This window comes from Dendrobates tinctorius, unplaced genomic scaffold (genome assembly GCF_039654945.1).
Source record: "Dendrobates tinctorius isolate UK_male_01 unplaced genomic scaffold, ASM3965494v1 ptg000265l, whole genome shotgun sequence".
Taxonomy (NCBI): Eukaryota; Metazoa; Chordata; class Amphibia; order Anura; family Dendrobatidae; genus Dendrobates; species Dendrobates tinctorius.
Genome location: NW_027361932.1, coordinates 6,856,046 through 6,877,702, shown reverse-complemented (window position 1 = coordinate 6,877,702; position 21,657 = coordinate 6,856,046). Strand labels below are relative to the sequence as shown.

The following is a 21,657-nucleotide window of genomic DNA, read 5'->3' as shown; positions in this document are numbered from 1 at the left end:
CCTGCTGTCACCACTCACCTAACAAAAATATTTAACCTCTCTCTTCCGGTATCTTTCCTTCCTCATTTAAGCATGCCATCATACAGCCATTATTTAAAAAAACCATCCCTCGACCAAAACTGTGCCGCTAACTATAGACCTGTCTCTAATCTTCCCTTCATCTCTAAACTCCTGGAACTCCTGGTTCCCGCCCGACCTATCCGCTATCTCTCAGATAACCCTTTTCTCGACCCTCTACAATCCGGTTTTCGCTCTCAACGCTCTACTGAAATTGCTCTCACTAAAGTCTCTAATAATCTTCTAACATAATGGTCACTACTCCATGCTAATTCTGTTGGATCTCTCTGCAGCATTCGACACTGTTAATCATCAGCTCCTCTACACTATGCTCCGCTCCGTCGGCCTCAAGGGCACCTATCTCTCCTGGTTCTCCTCCTATCTCTCTGACCGCTCCTTTACTGTATCTTTTGCTGGCTCCTCCTCTCATCTTCCCCTTACTGTTGGGGTTCCTCAAGGTTCGGTTCTAGGCCCCCTCCTCTTATCTTTGTATACTGCCCCTATTGGTCAAGCAATCAGTCGATTTGGGTTCCAGTCCCATCTTTATGTTGATGACACCCAATTATACACTTCTCCTGATATCACGCCTGCCTTTTTGGAAAACACCAGTGATTGTCTTACCGCTGTCTCCAACATCATGTCCTCTCTATCTGAAACTGAACCTGTCAAAAACTGAACTCCTCGTGTTTCCTCCCTCTAGTTTCCTCCCTCTACTAACCTACCTATGCTCGACATTGCCATTTCCGTGTGTGTGATTCCACCATTACTCCCCAGCAACATGCCCGCTGTCTTGGGGTCATACTTGATTCCGAGCTTTCATTCACCCCCCACATGCGATCACTGGCTCGCTCTTGTTTTCTGCACCTCAAAAATATTTCTAGAATTCGACCCTTTCTTACTTTCGACTCTGCAAAAACTCATACTGTTTCTCTTATTTATTCTCGTCTGGACTATTGTAACTCTCTACTAATCAGTCTCCCTCTTACCAAACTCTCCCCTCTCCAATCTGTCCTGAATGCTGCAGCTAGGATCATATTCCTCACCAATCGTTATACCGATGCCTCTACCTTGTGCCAGTCCTTACACTGGTTACCCATCCACTCCAGAATTCAGTGTAAACTTATTACCCTCACCCACAAAGCACTCCATGCCTCAGCACCATCCTACATCTCCTCCCTCGTCTCAGTCTACCACCCTACCCGTGCCCGCCGTTCTGCTAATGACCTGAGGTTAACATCCTCAATAGTCAGAATCTCCCACTCCCGTCTCCAAGACTTTTCACGTGCTGTGCCAATTCTTTGGAATGCGCTACCCAGGTTAATACGATTAATCCCCAATCCCCACAGTTTTAAGCATGCCCTAAAAACGCATTTGTTCAGACTGGCCTATTGCCTCAACGCATTAACTTAAATATCCCTGTGTGGCTCTTTCAAAATTTTTTACCATAACCAGGTTCCTCGCATCATTTTCTCACATGCTTTATGCATTTACTAGCCCTCTGTGTCTGTACTGTTACATAATTAGACTGTTAACTGGTTCATACAGCATCACAGGAACACCCGATTTTTACACTATATGGCTGGTCTGAACAATAAAAGCAATTGTTAACATCCACCTTTCATGTCTCCCCTTTTTCCTCACAGATTGTAAGCTTGCAAGCAGGGCCCTCATTCCTCTTGTTATCTGTTTTGATCTATGTGTTTATTGGTATGCTGTAATGTCTGTCTGTAGAAGTCCCCTCTATAATGTAAAGTGCTGCGGAATATGTTGGCGCTATAGAAATAAAATTATTATTAATAATAATGTTTATACATATATAATGGTCAGATATCGAATACAATAGTGGTAGGACAAAAGATATAAGCAGAATATATGGGTCAGTTACCAGTAGATGAAAGACGTGGCTTGCTAGTGAGGGGCTGCCACATTAGGAGGCTTGTGGTCCCCTCTGTTCCTGGACTTCTCAAAAGATATGTCATTGCAACCTCCCCAGATAAAAAACAATAGGCCAAGCTCTGCATTTGCATTTAACCCTTCTGGGTCACTCCTCTCCTGCCCTCTGGGCTGAACATAAATCCCCTCCCCTTGCCTCTGCAGCTGCAAAACTCCCAAACCTATTAAAGCTCATAACTCAATTCTGGATGGTTTTAGGGCATCGGCTCCGGCGCAATCGGATCCGGCCGGGCCACTGCTACACGTTCAGGCCAAGCACACCTTTACCATCTGTTAACTATTGTCTGTTCTAGGTATCTCCCCACCCTCTGAGGCTAGGACGGTTTGAGACCCAGTCGGGCGCTCACCATGTTCTAGGGATCTCTGAAATATAACCGGTGTGTGGCCAAGACATAAGATATGCCTATGTTCTCCTTATGAAATTATTGCTGACTTAACAAAGCCTTTCATTCTGCTTTGAGCTGGACAAGGTGTCAATTCTGTCACTCCCAGTCCCTTGACTCTCCACCCCCTTGCTGCTGCTTGGTGTTTGGTTACAACTGCACACTGAAGAGGTTTTTTATAATCCCATGCCAAATAGGATACAGATGATTGACCTGGAATTATATCTCCAATATTCTTCACAGTATTCTACAAAAAAAAAAAGTGACCAGCACATACGGACAGAGTAAAGTAACTGTGAACAGGTGCAAGCTGCTTTAACTGCTTAATATATGAACAAAGTAATACAGTGACACTCTGTAAGCACTGAGTTGTATGCAAACATTGAATATATCAAATTTGGACTGCACTACTGCTGTATAGCATATACTTATATAAATGAGGGCATTTACCGCATAAATTGGCCAATTCATGAGAGCCCATCAGCCGATACAAGGCGTACCATTCTTTGATGGGATTCTAAACCTAATATTTATCAAAGATGCCTCTCCCTGGTCAAAAGCCTACAAATTTAAAGGCCAGGTAGGATACAGTTGGGTCCAGAAATATTTGGACAATGACAAAATCTTCGTGAATTGGACTCTTCATGGTCTTATTTTTTATTTAAAATGAAACAGCTGTGATGTATTTGAATTGTAGACTATCAAGTTTAATTAAAGAAGTTGAGCAAAAATATCCTGTGTAACCTTTAGGAATTGCAACTATTTTTCTACAAACTAAACCCAATAAAAATCAAATTGAGCATATGCCCAATAGTAAGTAAAAAAGTAAACAGTAATGATGCATGTAAATAGTATATGGTACTTAGTTAACGCTATTTTGTTCAAAAAAGCATAAAAACCATCCCAATGCAACAAGGTGGTACCCTTTCAGAACAAACATAGCCTGTCTCTACTTTTAAAATCTTACCTTGTCAGCCAAGCTCAATGTGAATAAGGACTTTCTACAAAGTCTCCTCATTCTATGGGGCTGAAAAGTACTTAGACAAATTAACTTTACCTTTAAAATAAATGTTCATTTTTTATACTCTGTAGAGAATCCTTTGCAGGCAATGACTACCTGAAGTCAGGAAGCCATGGACGTCACCAAGCTCTGGGTTTCCTCATTTGCGATGCTTTGTTAGACCTTTATTGTTGCTGACTTCAGTTGTCCCTTGTTTGTTGGTCTTTCTGCCTTATGTTTTGTCTTAATCATGTGAAATGCAGGTTTGATGGGGTTGAGATCTTGGGATTGATTTGGCTATTGCAGAATATTCCTCTTCTTTGCCATAAACTCCTGGGTTGCTTTCGCAGTTTGTTTTGGGTCATTGATCATCTGTACTATGAAGCTCTGTCCATCAACTTTGAAGCATTTTGTTGAATCTGAGCAGAAAGTACAGCCCTGTACACATCAGAATTCATATGTCTGCTGCTTTCTAGAGTCACATCATCAATAGTGACCCATTGCCATTGGAAGCCAATCATTCCTATGCTGTCACACTGCCTCCACCATGTTTTACAGAGGATGTGGTGTGCTTTGGATCATGAGCCTTTCCAAGCCTTCTCCATACTTTCTTCTCCCCATCATTCTGGTACAGGTTGATCTTAGTTTCATCTATCCAAACAAGTATGCTTTTCCAGAAGTGGTCCGGCTTATTTAGCTTTTTTTTTTTTTGGAAAAGTCTAATTTCGTCTTTTTGTTTTTAAGGCTAATTGAATTTGCTCTCATGAAGTCTTCTCTTTATAGTAGACATTGATACGGAAACACCTACTTCCTGGAGAGTGTTCTTCACATGGGTGGATGTTGTGAAGGGCTTTTTCTTCATTCATATAAAGGATTCTGCTATCACCAACCACTATTAACTTCCGTGGACGTTCAGGCCCCTTTGAGCTCCTAAACTCACAGTTTAGCTTTTTTTTTTTTATTTTAATAGAATGTGCCAAGCTGTTAATTTTGTCACTCCTCTAACATTCTGCTCTCTCACTGATGGATGATCTATTTCTCTTCCATTTAGAGATCCTTTGACTGCATTTTGTAGTTTCACAACAATATAATGCAAATGCCACATCTGGAATCCGTTCTGGCCCTTTTATGTCCAGTTGTGCATTTCATACCTCTATTTACTTATATATTTTTCTCTACTAGAACTGTGAGTAGCAATGATTGATGCTACAGTGAAGATTTTATGTGGATACTAATGAGTGGATTTCCTTATTATAAATGTAGTATAAATTGAAGCACCTGACTAATGTATTATTCAAATAGAAATATATTTTTATCCAATAAAGTCCAAAATAAAATTCAGCGAAGAAGCAAAGATATATATACAAAAAAGCAGTTCTCTTTTGGTGCATACTGCTACTTCAACCCCTTCACGACATGCGCCGTACATGTACAGCGCATGTCGTTGCTCCCCCTTTGAGGTGGGCTTCATTGCTGAGCCCACATCTTTCCCCGCACATGTCTGCTTTTTTGAACAGCTGACATGTGCTTCTAACAACTATGGGTGAAATCGTGATCCACCCGCGGCTGTTAACCTGTTAAATGCCGTTGTCAATCACTGACAGCGGCATTTAACTCGCGCTTACTGGAAGCGTGCCTGAAATGCCACCTATCGGTGACCCCGTCACGTGATCGCGAGTCACCGATGGGTTGGCGTTACAACCAGCGGTCTCCAGCAGACCTCTATGGTTGTCATAGCCGGATTCCTATGAGCGCTGACCAAGTGTGCATAGAGGTGATCGGACAACTGCAGCTTCTAGTCTCCCATGAAAGCTATTGACGCATGCAAAAAGTAAAAACAAAAAGCTTTTAAAAATATTAACCCCTTCATGACCGGATTTCGGTTTTGCGTTTTCCAGAGCCATAACTTTTTTATTTTTCCATCAATATGGCATTGTGAGGGCCTATTTTTTGTTTGACGAGTTGTTGTACTTTTGAACAACTCCATTGGTTTTAGCATGTCTTGTACTCGAAAACGGGAAAAATTTCCAAGTGCGGTTAAATAGAAAAAAAAAAATGCAATCCCACACTTGTTTTTTGTTTGGCTTTTTTTTTTAATAGGTTCACTAAATGCTAAAACTGACCTGCCATTATGATTCTCCAGATCATTACGATTTCATAGACACCAAACATGTCTAGGGTCTTTTTTATCTAAGTGATAATAAAAAAATTCCAAAGTTTGCTTTCGTGATTTTGGGTTAGGTGAGGGTTTATTTTTTGCGTGCCAGGCCGACGTTTTTAATTATATCACTTTTGTGCAGATACATTCTTTTGATCACCCGTCATTGCATTTTAATGCAATGTCGCAGCGACCAAAAACGTAATTCTGGCGTTTCGATGTTTTTTCTTGCTACGCTGTATAGCGATTAGGTTAATCCTTTTTTTTTTTAATTGATTGGGCGATTCTGAACGCGGCGATACCAAATATGTGTATGTTTGATTTTTTTTTTTATTGTTTTATTTTGAATGGGGCGAAAGGGGGGTGATTTGAACTTTTATGCTTTTTTTATTTTAATATTTTTAAAAACATTTTTCTTTAACTTATGGCATGCTTCAATAGCCTCCATGGGAGACTAGAAGCTGCCATAGCTCGATCGGCTCTGCTACATAGTGGCGATTCTCAGATCGGCTCTATGTAGCAGAGTTACTGCATTGCTATGAGCGCCGGCCACAGATCACCTGATCTATCAAGCTATAAAAAGAATTACGGTAATCCGATCGGTAAACCGTGTAGTGAAAAAAAAAAAAAGTCAAAACCCCAGAATCACCGTTTTTTGATCGCCACAACATTGCATTAAAATGCAGTAACGGGTGATCAAGACATTGCATACACACCAAGATGATATAATTAAAAATGTCAGCTTGGCACACAAAAAATAAGCCCTCACCCAAACCCAGATCCTGCAAAAAGGGAGACGCCATGGGTCTCGGAAAATGACCCTTTTTTTTTTTTTTTAACAAGTTTTGGATTTTTTTTCACCACTTAAATAGAAAAGAACCTAGACATGTTTGGTGTCTATAATCTCGTAATGACCTGGAGAATCATCTTGGCAGATGAGTTTTGGCATTTGGTGAACTTGGTAAAAAAAAATCCAAAAAACAGGTGTGGAATTGCACTTTTTTGCCATTTCACCGCACTTGGAATTTTTTTTCCCTGTTTTGAAGTACACAATATGGTAAAACCAATGGTGTTGTTCAAAAGTACAGCTCATCCCACAAAAAAGCCCGTAGATGGCCATGTTGATGGAACAGTAAAGTTTTGGCTCTGGGAAGAAGCGGAGCGAAAAACGAAAAAGGGCTCTGTCGTGAAAGGGTTAAACGGGCATTGCTGTAGATCCACAGGAGAAACTCACATGCTGAGAGAACCCATTTCTTCATTTGGAAACAGCTTTCCAATTGTCCGTTTTCCACAATGTTAATGACGAGAATGGAAAATTAAAAATGTAAAAAAAAAAATAAAACCACAGAAAAAAATTAAAATCAAGCAAAATCATCTGCGCAGGCAACTCTTCTGGTCTCTTGTGGATCAGGAAGAGATGATGTCTTTCTTCAATCACCTGAACTCTTCAACCAATCACAGGTCTCAGTGACTGAAGAACGGGACGTAGTTGCTTACACCGTAGTGGCCTGCACTGGATCCAGAGGGTTTAGCAAATGAATACTCATGATTTTTATTTGTATACCTACAACTTGTCACTTCAATCCATCATGTGTTATTGAGAGGGAGTAATTTGGAACAATTGTTTCCAATGGTCCTTTGTTAGGACTAAAATGCCTGTTTTATATACCTTATTGAGTTACATATTGCACATCTAAAGCAATAACCAGCGAGAGCCAAGTCACAACCTGTCAGCAGGGTTTTGCTGTGAAGTCTGAGAGCAGCATAATGTAAGGACAGAGAGCCTGATTCTAGTGATGTATCACTTACTGGGCTTCTTGGTACAGTTTTCATAGAATCCCTGTTTTCTCTGCTGTAGATGTAGCAGTGGTCAGAATGCTTAACTGTGTACACGCCGCCCAAACCCCTAATTGGCAGCTTTCCATCCACTGTGCATTGTCAGGAAGCTGCCAATGAGTGGTGGAGGCAGAGTTACACCGATCATCTGGACTGCTTGGCGCAAGATACCTAGTCCGGCAGTGATAATCTCCTGCTGATAGAACACAGATTTATATTGAAACTAGAGCAAGTTGCTCAGAAAGTAACACATCATTTGAATCATGCACTGTCCCTACATTATGCTACTCTCAGATTAAAGTATCAGCATTTTTTATTTATTGCAGCACTGAAGTGGTGCTATGACTCTAAGTTCCTTGTCCCTAGTCTTACACTTATTAGCCAATGTCTTCAGCTGTTCCCAGCATCACCCTGTTGGTCTCCAGCAGTTTGTGACCTGCCAGATCGCTCCAGCAAACACTGAAGTCACAATCCACTGTAAGTCCATGATAGCCAGGTCAATGGTCTCAGACTTACATTGAGAGCTTGCGATCCTTGTGGTCACAAGATGGTGGAGCTGAACCGGAGCGGGGCTGGGAAGAACTGAAGTCGGCATCTGATAAGTATAAGGCTAGGCTCAGGGAACTTGGATAAGTAGCATCACTCCACCGCTGAAAAAACACTGGAGTGGTGCTTAATGGCAAAAACCTGCTGTAAAATTCCATGTAAGGATCTGCCTGATATGAAGGGGGTTTTCTAACATGTAAAACAAATTTAGAAACCTCATAGATGTTATTAAAAAAGAATAAACTAAGTCATGATCTGTTACTCTAAGCCCCCATGGATCCAGTGCAGGCGGCTAAGGTGGTCTGTCGGGGACTGAAAATGATGATGTCCTGTTCTTTTATTACCTAACTACTGAGGCTTCTCATTGGCTGGTGACTGGAATGGCACATCATCTGATATATTTCTGCTGTTTCCAAATTCAGAATTTTTAAGTTTATTGTATTGCACATAAAAATAGGTTTATTATTTTTTTTTTTTTTTTTACAAAGTCTACATTGTGCATGCAAGAAAAAAACCAAATCAAGCCATATAAATATTGAGAGATAAAGTGCAAAATAACTGAGTGGTGTATGCATGCGTAATGCAGAAAACCAGCTTCCAGCTCTGCAGGTTATTGCTTACTTGGTATCTCACAGAGCAGACCAGGAGCAATTTGCTGTAAATGCAGATATGTTCCTGGTTCCTATACTGGTGGACCTGTCTGATAGATGACATCTGTTAGATGAACTTGTGAATGAGAAATGACTGCAATGTGACAAAATATTACTTATAAAAATAATGTGAATGGGCACTGCAATACCATCACAAAGTACAGTGAAATCCCGTTACACCAATCCTTGATCATTGAAATTGTGCCAAAGCCGATACTAATGTAGATTTACCCTGTCTGAATCAGTGTATTGACCGCTGTAAAACCTGGACAATCAGCGTATAACTATGAGAAATAATACACAGCGCGCACAATTATTAGACAATTTGTATTTTTTGATTACTTTTGTTATTGAAATAACTACAGTGATGATTCAAAAGGTTGATAAACTTGAAACCTGAATATTTAAAGAGAACCACACACCACGAACTTGCAAGTTAAAGTAAGGACAGGTTTGTAATGGCACTGTTATACAGATTAAATCGATATTTTTTCGATGACCTGCCTTCTGATTGAAATTTTGTGCCTTAGGTTAGGTTCATACTGCGTTAATGCAGTCTGTTCAACGCATAGCGTTGACGGACTGCGTTAACGCTACTGCATAACGCGATCGCGTAATGCTATACTGCTAGCACAGATGCTTCATCTGCGCTAGCAGTGACGGACCCTCGGACGCTGCAGACCGCGTCCGAGGGTCTGTCACAGAATGACGGCCTATCGCTAACGCATGCTGCTTATGACATGCGTTAGCGATGCGTTCGTAAATGGCAGCTTATGGCGGCGTTAACAGATGCGTTACATCGCGCTATGCCGCAGTGTAACACAATCCGTTAAACAGACTGCCTAAATGCAGTATGAACCCAGCCTTAGTGTGGGCGGCACATGTTCAGATTGATTTCACAGCTTGCCTGCAATAAATTGAGATCTCCGCTCAACGACCTCAGAAATAGGTCTTTACGTCAGCTTGCAAAATTGTGCTGTCAAGTTCTCTTTAAATATAATTGTATAATTATTAAGCAACTATTTTTGCGCCAAATTATTTTACAGCTAAATGAAAAATGAAAATTTTCCCTTCTCATTTGTTTATTTTCATCTGTTAAAATGGTTTGGCAGTTGACTTTAAGTCTATCTTCAACCCGAAAAGATCCAACTAGGTTATCTTAATAATTTTGCATAGAAGTACCCTGTCTCCACCTTACTGGGGTCTGAGTCGAAGGAATGGTCTGTGCCCATTACTGATCCAGCCGCAGGCCCATTCATCTGGTTCGTAAAGAGTCACACTCCTCTAATCAGTCCATGAAACCTTGGAAAAATCTGTGTGCAGAAATTTCTTCATCCAGTCTTGTCGATCCAACTTTTATGTGGTGGTCGGGTTTCAGCTTTTCTTACTTTGGACACCTTTTACTTCTGGGCACACTATGAGGGTGCAGTTCTTGGATATGACAGCATTGATCGCTTCACTTTTGATTGTTGAGTTTTGCCATCTTTAGTCCACACTCTCCACCATTACACAAATACACATCACCTGATCGTCTTCATCCAATAAGTGTATTTCAGTTTATATAGCTTGGCAATAGCAAATATGCATAAAAATGATATGATCAAAATAGTCATGTGCCTAATAATTGTGCATACAGTGTATTTACTAATTCAGAACCCTTACCCTTGGTAAAATAAAAAAAATTGAACCTGAATTATTTTTTTTGTGAAAAAAAGTTAAATGTTCATTTTATTTTTTAATATTCAAAAAACTCCTGTGACGCACCTGAAGGGTTAATAAACTTATTGAATGTGGTTTTGAGCACCTTAAGGGGTGCAGTTTTTAGAATGGTGTCACTTTTGGGTATTTTCTATCATATAGACCCCTCAAAGTGGCTTCAAATGTGATGTGGTCCGCAAAAATAAAATGGTGTTGCAAAAATGAGAAATCGCTGGTCAACTTTTAACCCTTATAACTTCCTAACAAAAAAAATTTTGGTTCCAAAATTGTGCTGATGTAAAGTAAACATGTGGGAAATGTTACTAATTAAGTTTTTTATGTGCCATATCTCTGTGATTTAAGGGCATAAAAATTCAAAGTTGGAAAATTGCGAAATTTTCGCCAAATTTCCGTTTTTTTCACAAATAAACACAAGTTATTTGAATGAAATTTTTACCACTAACATGAAGTACAATATGTCACGAGAAAACAATGTCAGAATCACCGGGATCCATGGAAACGTTTCAGAGTTATTACCTCATAACGGTACAGTGGTCAGAATTGTAAAAATTGGCCCAGTTATGAACGTGCAAACCACCCTTGGGGATGAAGGGGTTAAATCCTTCTGTATTTCTCAGATACTGTGCCCTGGAGTTTAATAAATAATATGAATATAAATTGTGAGCCTGCTCAAATGTGAAAGCCTTTAAGGCTGGTTTCACATTTGCATTTTTTTGCGCTTGAAAAAAACGCATACGTGCGCATGCGTTTTTCCCCCTATATTTAACATGGGTGCGCATACCTGCCCGCTGGCATGCGCACGTATGCGATTTTCATGCGCTGCGTTTTTTTGGGGTGTGCGTTTGTATTTTACAGACGCTACATGTTGCATTTTTTGGTCCTGCAAAAAAGCGCATGCGCACGTATGCGCACGTTTTGCGCTAAAAATGGCCATTATAGCCTATGGATGCGCATACGTGCGCACTGGCATGCGCATGTATGCGTTTTTTTTAGTGGTGTCCACTTGTTGTACTAGTTATAAACTTCTAAAGTCAAAAAAAAAAAAGTCTATATAAAGGAGGTGCCTGCCAAAACTCTGCCACTACTACACTGACAGTTTGGAGAGCAGACAGTCACCAAGGAACCCATCTTCTATCAGCGTCAAGAATGTGAGTATATTACATTATATGCCTGTCCTTTTAAATTATGTATGTACTAATGATTTTTATTATTTTTACATGCAGTATGTCTTCAGAATCCGAATATTCCCCATCGCGGCAGGAATTGGCGCAAGCAGACCGTGAGGTGATTATTTTCGTGCATCTGGTAAGTATATCTGCTGCTACTCCAAATCTCTTAAGTTTTTTTCAACTTTTTTAAGACATCATCATCTTCTGCGGACGGGACTACTGAGGGCGAAGAGCAGGAGCAGCGAAGCCAAGTCCCGGTGGTGATACGGAATGTATGTATCAAATGATTTGTAATGTTCTTTATTTTTTATCTTCTATTTTTACTCTTTTTTATGTTTCTTTTTTTTGTAACTTTTTATTCAATTTAAATTTGATTATTCTAATGAATGTGTTTTGTCTAGGTTCCACAACGGGATGAAGACGTCTACCTGGATAATGAGCAGCTCATCAGCCTGGTCCAGGAGCGTGCGCCGTTGTGGGACAGCCGTGACCGGCTGTACAAGGACAATGTGGTGACCCGGCGGCTATGGAATGAGGTGGCCGCAGCGTTGATGGATGGCTGGGACAGCGCCACAGCATCCTCCAAAAAGGCGTTTAGTGAGTATTTCCCTGCTCTGTATTGTGCCGCAGTGACTGTTGTCCTTGACGGCACTGTTGGGTTTCGTGCTAGGTATATTCTAACAGCAAACCCAACAGTGTCATCGGGCTCTACAGTGACTGCTTTGAGTATTGTATTGCTATATTGTGCCGCAGTGACTGTTGTCCTTGACGGCACTGTTGGGTTTCGTGCTAGGTATATTCTAGCAGGAAACCCAACAGTGTCATCGGGCTCTACAGTGACTGCTTTGAGTATTGTATTGCTATATTGTGCCGCAGTGACTGTTGTCCTTGACGGCACTGTTGGGTTTCGTGCTAGGTATATTCTAGCAGGAAACCCAACAGTGTCATCGGGCTCTACAGTGACTGCTTTGAGTATTGTATTGCTATATTGTGCCTCAGTGACTGTTGTCCTTGACGGCACTGTTTTTTTTTTTCCCAACAGTGGACAAAGTCCGAACACGTTGGCGTTCGATCAAGGACCGCTTCAACAGTGATGTTCGTGCTGAGGGCCAGGTTCGCAGTGGATCTGCGTCAAGGACCAGAACTAGATACCGTCACTATCACGCGTTTCAGTTCCTAAGACCGGTCCTTGCCACGAGATCGTAATTATTATAAATTTTGGGTTTTTATTTTTATTAATCTGTGTTTTTCTAATCCACAGCTGATGCTTCTTGTAAAGGCATGGTAGTAATGATTTTCCTTTCTTCCACAGCACCTGGAGCAGCACCCTGCAACCTGGCCCTGGAGCGGTCCTTCCTCGGACGTCCTCTGACCCGTCCCAGCCATCCGACAGCCATGAAGCACCTTGCAGGTCAGCCACACACACAGCTGGTGACCAGGAAGCTGGGCCATCAGGTGTTCCCCTGTCCCAGGTCTCTGCCACTGGTTATGCGGGCATTACCCGCCAGCGGCAGAGGGCCTTGGACAGGAATGTCTTGCCCGAGTTTATGCATTTGAGCGAGGCCTTTAATTCCAGCCTCAAGTCGCTGTCCGACAGAGTTGAAAGCGGTTTTGCACTCATGGAACGTGGTTTTAACCACTTTGAACACCGCTTCAATTCTGTAGAACAGCGCCTTGACCGTCTGGAGGCCGACCTCAACAGACCAGCACACCATTTTTTTAGCAAGATTGAAAAGGGCATGGCCGAACACCTTAGTCCTGAGCAACAGCTGAATGTGCTGCAGGCCTGCAACAATGCTTTCTTGCAGGCTATGCAGCATAATCGGTACGGTCAGCAGTCAGTGGTGTCATTTCCACCTGTGCCACCATTGACTCGCTTCACCTCACTACCGACTTGTGCTGCATACCACTGCACGGATACCTCTATTCAAAGCCAGGACACCCACCGTTACACCACCACAAGTCTGAGTGCAGCTGGTCACTTCACCGACACCACCATGGCAAGCGCTGCTCCTGTCTGGAGCACCACCGCCACTCCCATGCATGCGTGGAGCTCAGCCACCACTAGGCAAACATGGAACAGCCCTGCCGCTACAACAACATGTAGTAGCCCTGCCACCACCACTCCGCAAACCTGGACCATCACTGCCGCCACCAGTCCTCCTGCAAGGACGAGCACTGCCAACCAAGAGCAGCAGCAGCAGCCACCTCAGCAGCAGCCACAGCAGCAGCAGCCACCTCAGCAGCAGCCACCTCAGCAGCAGCAGCCACCCCAGCAGACGGGGGACCTACACTCAACATTTGCCCCAAGTTCAAGGCGAAATCAATCAAGGCGGGCATTGGGCCAAAGTCGGTCCAGGCACACAAGCCTACGGCGACATGCCATTACAACAAATGTACCTGAACAGATTTCCTTTCCTCCAAGTGTTCCTAGTTTAATTCCCTTAACTGGACTACCTTCCCCCTCAAGTTTTGTTGCCCCTTCCCCTCAAACACCGTCTTCAACTGCAAGTGTTGCATATTCCCTGCACACCCCCAAATTGAAACCATCTGCCCCCAAACGCCGGAAAAAATAATTTTTTGGTTTATTTTTGTGATTAAAAATAAATTTACATTTGTGGTTCACCATTACAAAGTTTCATTAATGTTGTCTGCGCCGCTCACACACACTGATGGGTAAATACATGTTAAAAACCAACCCAAGGCCTAGTATAGTCATATGTGAAATAACACGGACTAGTATAGTCATACCAAGGCCTAGTGTAATAACTCGAGTTTTACCAACTTGGATCTGGTTTCATGAAAAACAAACTGTTGAAACTTGTCTAAAAAATAAGTTTCTTTCTTAAAAAGTTTCACCAGTTTGTTTTTTGTGAAACAAGATGCTAGTTGGTAAAAATCGAGTTATTACAGTAGGCCTTGGTATGACTATACTAGGCCGTGGTATTTCACATATGACTATACTAGTAGGCCCAAGGCCTACTATACTCATATTTGAAATACCACGGCCTAGTATAGTCATTCCAAGGCCTAGTGTAATAACTCTAGAAACTTGTCTATTTCTACACTACCACAATTTTAAATAAAAGTTGGAATTGAGCTGATTACATTCATCCACTCAATGCTGACTTGTATTCCCCATTGACTTTCATTGGGGTTGGGTTTTGAGGGTTGGGTTTTGAAAAAAAATCACATACTTTTTTTTCAACTAGTTTGACAATTTTCTCTTGAAAAAAATTGGTTTCCTGATTCATGGCCTGCAGCTTTGCTCGTTCCAATATATTTCACGCAGACTAGCAATGCTGCATTTTAACTCGTATGTGTATTTACCTGCCCAGGTGTGTGAACATCAAAAAATTCAGTTATACATGGGAAGTTTTTTATTTAATTGGAGTTTAAAAAATTTAGTGCACTCAGTAATGGTATCAAATAAGGTTTTTTATTACCATAAACAAACAAAAACATTACACCATTTCATCTTGCCAGTGCACCCGTCCTACATCAGAAATAAAGTAGGCCGCAAATTGGTCCCTCATTTGGCCAACTTCAACGGATGACCTGAGAGTGTGCTGAGTGAATTCAGGCAATGGGTTAGGAGCATCATCGTCCAGTTCAAAGGTCGGGTGCTCTTTAGCCATCACAAAGTTATGTAGAACCACACAGGCCTTCACCACCTCATCGACTGTTTCAAGTTTAAGATTAATGGCCGTGCCCAGAATTCGCCATCTGGAGACAAGAATCCCAAAAGCACACTCGACAGTTCTTCTGGCCCTGGTCAGCCTGTAATTAAATATTTTTTTGGTGTGGTCCAAGTCCCGGCTGGAGTAGGGTTTCATTAAGTTTCCGCACATTTGAAAAGCCTCATCGCCAACCATTACAAAGGGCAGTGGCGGAGCTTCAGTGTGAGGAAGAGGCCGTGGCATAGGGAAATTAAATTGGTTGCCATACAACCTCCGGCCCATGTCTGAGTTTTTAAAAGCCTGTGAGTCATTACCACGGCCAAATGCTCCAATGTCCACTGCTACAAACATACATCCGGCATCCGCAATGGCCATGAGTACTATTGAAAAGTACTTTTTGTAATTATAGTACTCAGATCCCGTTCTTTTGGGTTTGATGATCCGTATGTGTTTACCATCAACAGCTCCCAAACAGTTGGGAAAATTGCATACTGTCCAGAATTTGTCAGCAATTTCCATCCACTTTTCAGCGGTGGGCAGGGGCATAAATTCTGGACAAAGAACATTCCAGAGAGCCCGGCAGGTGTCAGCAACAATTCCAGACAAGGTAGAGATTCCAATACGGTACTGGAAGTGTAGTGAAGATAGGGTTTCTCCAGTCGCCAGGAATCTGTGAACAGACAAAGAAGTAAAATTAATATTTATGTATATTATTTTAAAAAACTATAAAATAAAATATTAGTACATTCACGAAAACTAATTACCCAAGGTTTTGAATACTAAATTTTAAAAAAAACCCATCAGACCGCACCCCTTGGTTTTTAAATATTACATACCGTAATGTCACCAGTAGCCGTTCCTCAGGAGGAATCGCACGACGGAGCTGTGTGTCCTGTCTCCGGATGGATTGTTGGACACGAGCAAGCAAATCCCTGAAACTTTCTTGGGACATCCGGATATAATCTGTAAATTTCTCCGGGTTTGCCTGGAGCTCGCTGTAGAGGGTGTGGTATTCCCCACGGCTCTCCCGGAGTTCAACAATCGGATGTATCCACATACGCCGCCGCTGCCGTCTTCGCTTTCTCTCTCTCTTCCTTTGTTCATGGCAAGCAACTGCATACGCCTGAGCCATCGCGATGTCCAAATCCAAGTTGAAGTGAAAACTCTTCCAGCGCAGATCCATGGTCACGAGAAGAATCAAGCAAATGTGAAGAATACTGTAGACAGGGTCTATATATTAACATACCACACCCACAATGAAGTCCCATTGGTCTTGTGTGTTGTTGAATGTTTTTTTTTTTCTTTTTTGGGGTTTTTTCCCAAAATCTGTAAAAAAACGCAAACGCACAAAAAACGCATAAAAACGCTGCATTTTTTTCCTGCATGCGCATAAAAATGCTTGAAAAAAACGCAGCGTTTGTATGCATTTGTATGCGTTTTTTCTATGCGTTTTTTTGCGCTAAAAACGCGCTGGAAAAAAAAGCAAGTGTGAAATTAGCCTTACAGGAGAAATTGGACTGCAAAAGTTATTGTGCAATTTGCCCTGAGTACTCTGATACCTGATAAGTGGGGGGGGGGAACCACTGTTTCGGCGCATGGCAGAGCTCAGAAGGGAAGGAGCACCGTTTGACTTTTCAATGCAAAATTGGCTGGAATTCAGATCGGACACTATGTCACGTTTGGAGAGCCCCTGATTTACCTAAACAGTGGAAACCCCCCACAAGTGACCCCATTTTGGAAACTAGACCCCCCAAGGAACTTATCTAGATGTGTGGTGAGCACTTTGAACCCCACAGTGATTCACAGAAGTTCATAACGCCCGGGCGTGAAAATAAAAATCGTATTTTTTCAGCAAACATGATCTTTTAGTCCCCATTTTTTTTATTTTCCCAAGAGAACCAGGAGAAATTGGACCGCAAAAGTTGTTGTCCAATTTGTCCTGAGTACGCTGATACCTCATATGTGGGAGAAATCTACTGTATGGGCACACGTCGGGGCTCGGAAGGGAAGTAGTGACGTTTTGGAATGCAGACTTTGATGGAATGGTCTGCGGGTGTCATGTGCGTTTGAAGAGCTATTGAAACTCCCCACAAGTGACCCCATTTTGGAAACTAGACCCCCCAAGGAACTTAACTAGATGTGTGGGGAGCACTTTGAACCCCCAAGTGCTTCACAGAAGTCTATAACGCCCGGGTGTGAAAATAAAAAAATCATTTTTTTCCACAAAAATTATATTTTTGCCCCCAATTTTTTATTTTCCTACGGGTAACAGGAGAAATTGGATCCCAAAAGTTGTTTTGCAATTTGTCTTGAGTAGGCTGATACCCCATATGTGGGGGTAAAACACTGTTTGGGCGCATTGCAGAGCTTGGAAGGAAGGAGCACCATTTGACTTTTTCAACGCAGAATTGGCTGGAATTGAGATCAGACGCCATGTTGCATTTGGAGAGCACCTGATGTGCCCAAACAGTGGAAACCCCCCAATTCTAACTCCAACCCTAACTCCAACACACCCCTAACCCTAATCTCAGCCCTAACCCTAGCGCTAACCCTAATGGGAAAATGGAAATAAATACATTTTCTTTTAATTTTATTATTTTTCCTTAACTAAGGGGGTGATAACGGGGGGTTTGATTTACTATTTATGGCGGTTTTTATGTTTGGCAGCTGTGTCACACGCTAAAAGACGCTTTTTATTGTAAAAATAGATTTTGCATCACCACATATTGAGAGCTATAATTTTTCCATATTTTGACCCACCTAGTCATGTGAGGTGTTATTTTTTGCGGGACGAGTTGACGTTTTATTGGTACCATTTTCGGGCACGTGACATCTTTTGATCGCTTTTTATTCCGATTTTTGGGAGGCAGAATGAACAAAAAACAGCGTTTCATGAATTTCTTTTGGGGGGTGCGTTTACACTGTTCCGCTTGCCGTGAAATTGATAAGACTGTTTTATTCTTCGGGTCGGTACAATTACAGCGATACCTCATTTAGGTCTTTTTTTATGTTTTGGCGCTTTTATGCAATGAAAACAATTTTATATAAAAAATAATTATTTTTGCATCGCTTTATTCTGCGAGCTATAACTTTTTTTATTTTTTTTGCTGATGATGCTGAATGTTGGCTCGTTTCTTGCGGGACGAGATGACGTTTACAGCGGTACCATGGATATTTATATGCGTCCTTTTGATCGCGCGTTATTGCACTTTTTGTTCGGCGGTATGATAATAAATCATTTTTTGCTTCGTTTTTTATTTTAATTTTTTAAGGGGTTCGCTTAAGGGGTTAACTAATGGGACAGTTTTATAGGGCGGGTCGTTACGGATGCGGTGATACCAAATATGTGTACTTTTATTGTTTTGTTTTGTTTTTTTTTCCAAAATATGAATTTATTAGGGAATATATATATATTTTTTTTAAATTTAGCGATTAATAAAAAAACATTTTTACACTTTTTTTTAACTTTATTACATGGGGGGACATGACTGTCATGTGACAGATCGCTGATCTGTCACATCACAGATCACTGTGACAGATCAGCGATCTGTCACAGGCACTGCACTTGGCTTCCTCGTTCCTGCGCTTTGCAGGCACTGAGGAAGCCAGCTCCCTGTAGGCCCCCGAAGGTCCCCGTCGCCATCTTGGATTCGGGGACCTGCAGGGATGGAGCCCTCCGCAGCAGCGCTGCACATTGCGTTGCTGTGGGGGGCTCAGGGGAGCACGGATGCTTCCCTTTAACCCCCGGTACACCGCGATCATGTTTGATCGCGGTGTGCAAGGGGTTAACGTGTCAGGGGCGGTCCGTGACCGCCTCTGACACATTGTGCCGGGTGTCAGCTGTGATAATCAGCTGACACCTGGACGCGATCAGCGACGCTCACCACGTGATCGCGCTAGACGTACTATCCCGTCCATGGGCATAGGGGCCCGGGTCCCATGGACGGGATAGTACGTCTGATGTCAGAAAGGGGTTAAAGCTTAACCATCCGTTTAAGTTTTATTTTATAAATCAATAGTAAACATGAAAAGAAGAAACTTTGTAGTATATCTTATCAGAGAAATTTGCTTCTTTCTCTGTCAAAATTGGTCAGTTATTAGCAAAATTCTCAATTCTGAGGTATAATGTGTTTTCAGTGAAGACAGATTTTCCCATTACTGAGATCGGAGATGGCAGCTGCTACGGATAAGATTCTATCCAGATAGAGGCAGAGCTCCACCCTCCTCCTCTCTTCTATCTCCTCTCTCCTTCGGTCTACGTAGATTGTATAGGTGAGGGTAAACTACAGAGAGATGTGGCAGCCTGCAGATTGGAAAATTGCTAAAAATGCAGGATCAGCGAATTTGGAAGCCATAGATTCTTATCTATTAGTATACTAAATGTTGGCATTTTGTATTCCTCTCTATTCATTGTGTTTTATCTTTTTTTAGACTCATCCTAGCAGCCAATAGGGATGAATTTTATCACAGACCTTCCAAACCTGCTGATTTCTGGGGCAGCAATAATGAAATTCTTAGTGGTATGTATGAATCAAGCAACAGCAAAAAACACCATCTTTGAGTAATGAATGCCAAAAATCTATTCATAGGGTTTCTAGTTAGTTACAGTTAATAACGTGTAACTTTTTGTGTCCTGCTTATAGGTTTGGACATGGAGACAGGGAAGGAAGGAGGAACTTGGTTGGGTATCACTAAACGAGGGAAAGTTGCTGCACTCACAAACTACTTACAGCCGAAAATAGATGTAAATGCCAAAGGCAGAGGTGAGACCTAAAGGCTTGAAATAATGGCATACTAAGATAACTTTGGGAGCAAAACCATATAAAGCCTCCGCTACACATAACGATGTCCCAGCGATCCCACCAACGATCCGACATGTATGGGATTGCTGGGACATCGTTAGGCTGATCGCTGGTGAGCTGTCACATAGACAGCCCCTCCAGCGATCAGGACCAGCGAGCAAGTTGGTTTCTAATGTAAACATCGGGTATCCAGTGTGTAACGGGGCCTTAAGACATATATCACAAAAGCTAGATAGTGCTATAGTCCTACACGCAAATAAGGGTACCGTTACACCTAGCGACTCACCAGCGATCCCGATCAGCGATATGACGCGGTCAGGATCGCTGGTGAATCGCTGGGTGGTCGCTAGTGAGCTGCCACTCAGGCAGATCTCACCAGCGACATCGCTGGGGACGGGGGTCGCTACTTACCTGTCAGACGCGGCGATCCTGCGTCCTTCCGCCCGGCTCCACGCGTCGCTCGTCGTCACAGCAGGAAGCGCCGCAGGAAGTGGACGACGAGGAATGGTCCAGCAGCTTCTCGCGCGATCAGCGATAACCAGCAGGGGAGCCGGTCGGAGGTAAGTATCACATGCAGCGATATCGTTAGCAATATCGCTGTAACGTCACAAAATCGGTGACTTTACAGCGATATTGCTCGCGATATCGCAGTGTGTAACGGGGGCTTAAGTTGACACCTATTAATGTCACAGTGGTTCACAGTAAAAGGGGCAGCATATTGGCTCTGTGGTTAGCACTGCAGAAGTAGGGCCTTGGTTCAAATCCCACTAAAGATAACATCATCAGGTAGTGTGTATGTCGTCCCTGTGTTTGCATGTGTTTTTCCTGCTTCTCTGTTTTGCAACCACACTCCAAATACATACTTATAGGAGATATAGCTTGTGAGTCCCATTGGAGACAGTGAGGATGTCTCTGTGTGCTGGGAGACCCTGTAGATAGTCATTCATAAAACTCATGAGAGGTTTCAACTTACTATAATTTTTGTCTTCTTTCTAACTTTAAAAGGGCTCTACATAATTAGAAAATCATGGGTAATATCTTCAAAACAATACCACATCTATCTATAGGTCGTGGTTGGATTTAGAGTCCCAATAATTTCAATGGAACTGATGAAAGTTGTATGATACTGGTTAGACTGCTAGAGGAAGACTGTTGTTATGCGAGGCTTAGGTCGAAGGAGGCTGACAAAACCCGGGCCCCTGCGGAGTCCCTCAAACTAGGGAAAACCCTGTCTGACCCTCAACCCAGGGTTTTTGCTAAAGGTGCAAATGCCTGAGCCTCCAGCCTCTCCTTATCTCCTGCTCAGCCCTAAGCTGAACCCTCCACCCAGTGAGTTGTCAAACCACCAAAACCCACACAGTAATGACAGACAGGGAGAACTCAAACCACACCGCGCCGCAAACACACAGGACAATACTATAATGTGAACAGGGCAAAACAAAGCACAAATATAGGAAGGCGAAAAGGTAACAACGGATCATACGACACCAGATATGAATTTCTCTCTCCAACACCTCCACTCCAGACCGGAACCACTTGGCACAAAACACAAGCTATAATCGGCGACGCCCACAGGCCAGCAAGACTATTTAAAGACCGTGGGCGTGACCAAACATCCCACCTGATTTCCAGCTAGATTAACTCCAGATAACCTGAGTAAAATCAAGCCGGCGCCACTGAGGCTATAGTGGACGGAGATGGAAC

The 21,657-nt window shown here is 42.4% G+C and overlaps 2 protein-coding genes across 6 annotated transcripts in view; both read left to right on the top strand.

The window, feature by feature from the left end:
- TANGO2 (transport and golgi organization 2 homolog) overlaps nt 1–21,657 on the top strand; it is a 349,095-nt gene that overhangs the window by 202,347 nt on the left and 125,091 nt on the right. For all 5 annotated transcript variants that reach the window (XM_073559053.1, XM_073559054.1, XM_073559055.1 and 2 more), the window contains 2 exons: nt 19,583–19,671; nt 19,795–19,914. In XM_073559053.1, coding sequence (XP_073415154.1) covers nt 19,583–19,671; nt 19,795–19,914 — 209 coding nt within the window. The remainder of the gene's footprint in view (nt 1–19,582; nt 19,672–19,794; nt 19,915–21,657) is intronic.
- LOC141069476 (uncharacterized) lies at nt 12,288–14,312 on the top strand. The gene is made up of 2 exons (XM_073559049.1): nt 12,288–12,673; nt 12,784–14,312. The coding sequence occupies exon 2, from the start codon at nt 13,019–13,021 to the stop codon at nt 14,045–14,047; it is 1,029 nt and encodes a 342-aa protein (XP_073415150.1). The 5' UTR covers nt 12,288–12,673; nt 12,784–13,018; the 3' UTR covers nt 14,048–14,312.

Coding starts and splice junctions, on each gene's coding strand:
- LOC141069476 (XM_073559049.1), top strand. CDS start 13,019: ATGCATTTGAGCGAGGCCTTTAATTCCAGCCTCAAGTCGCTGTCCGAC.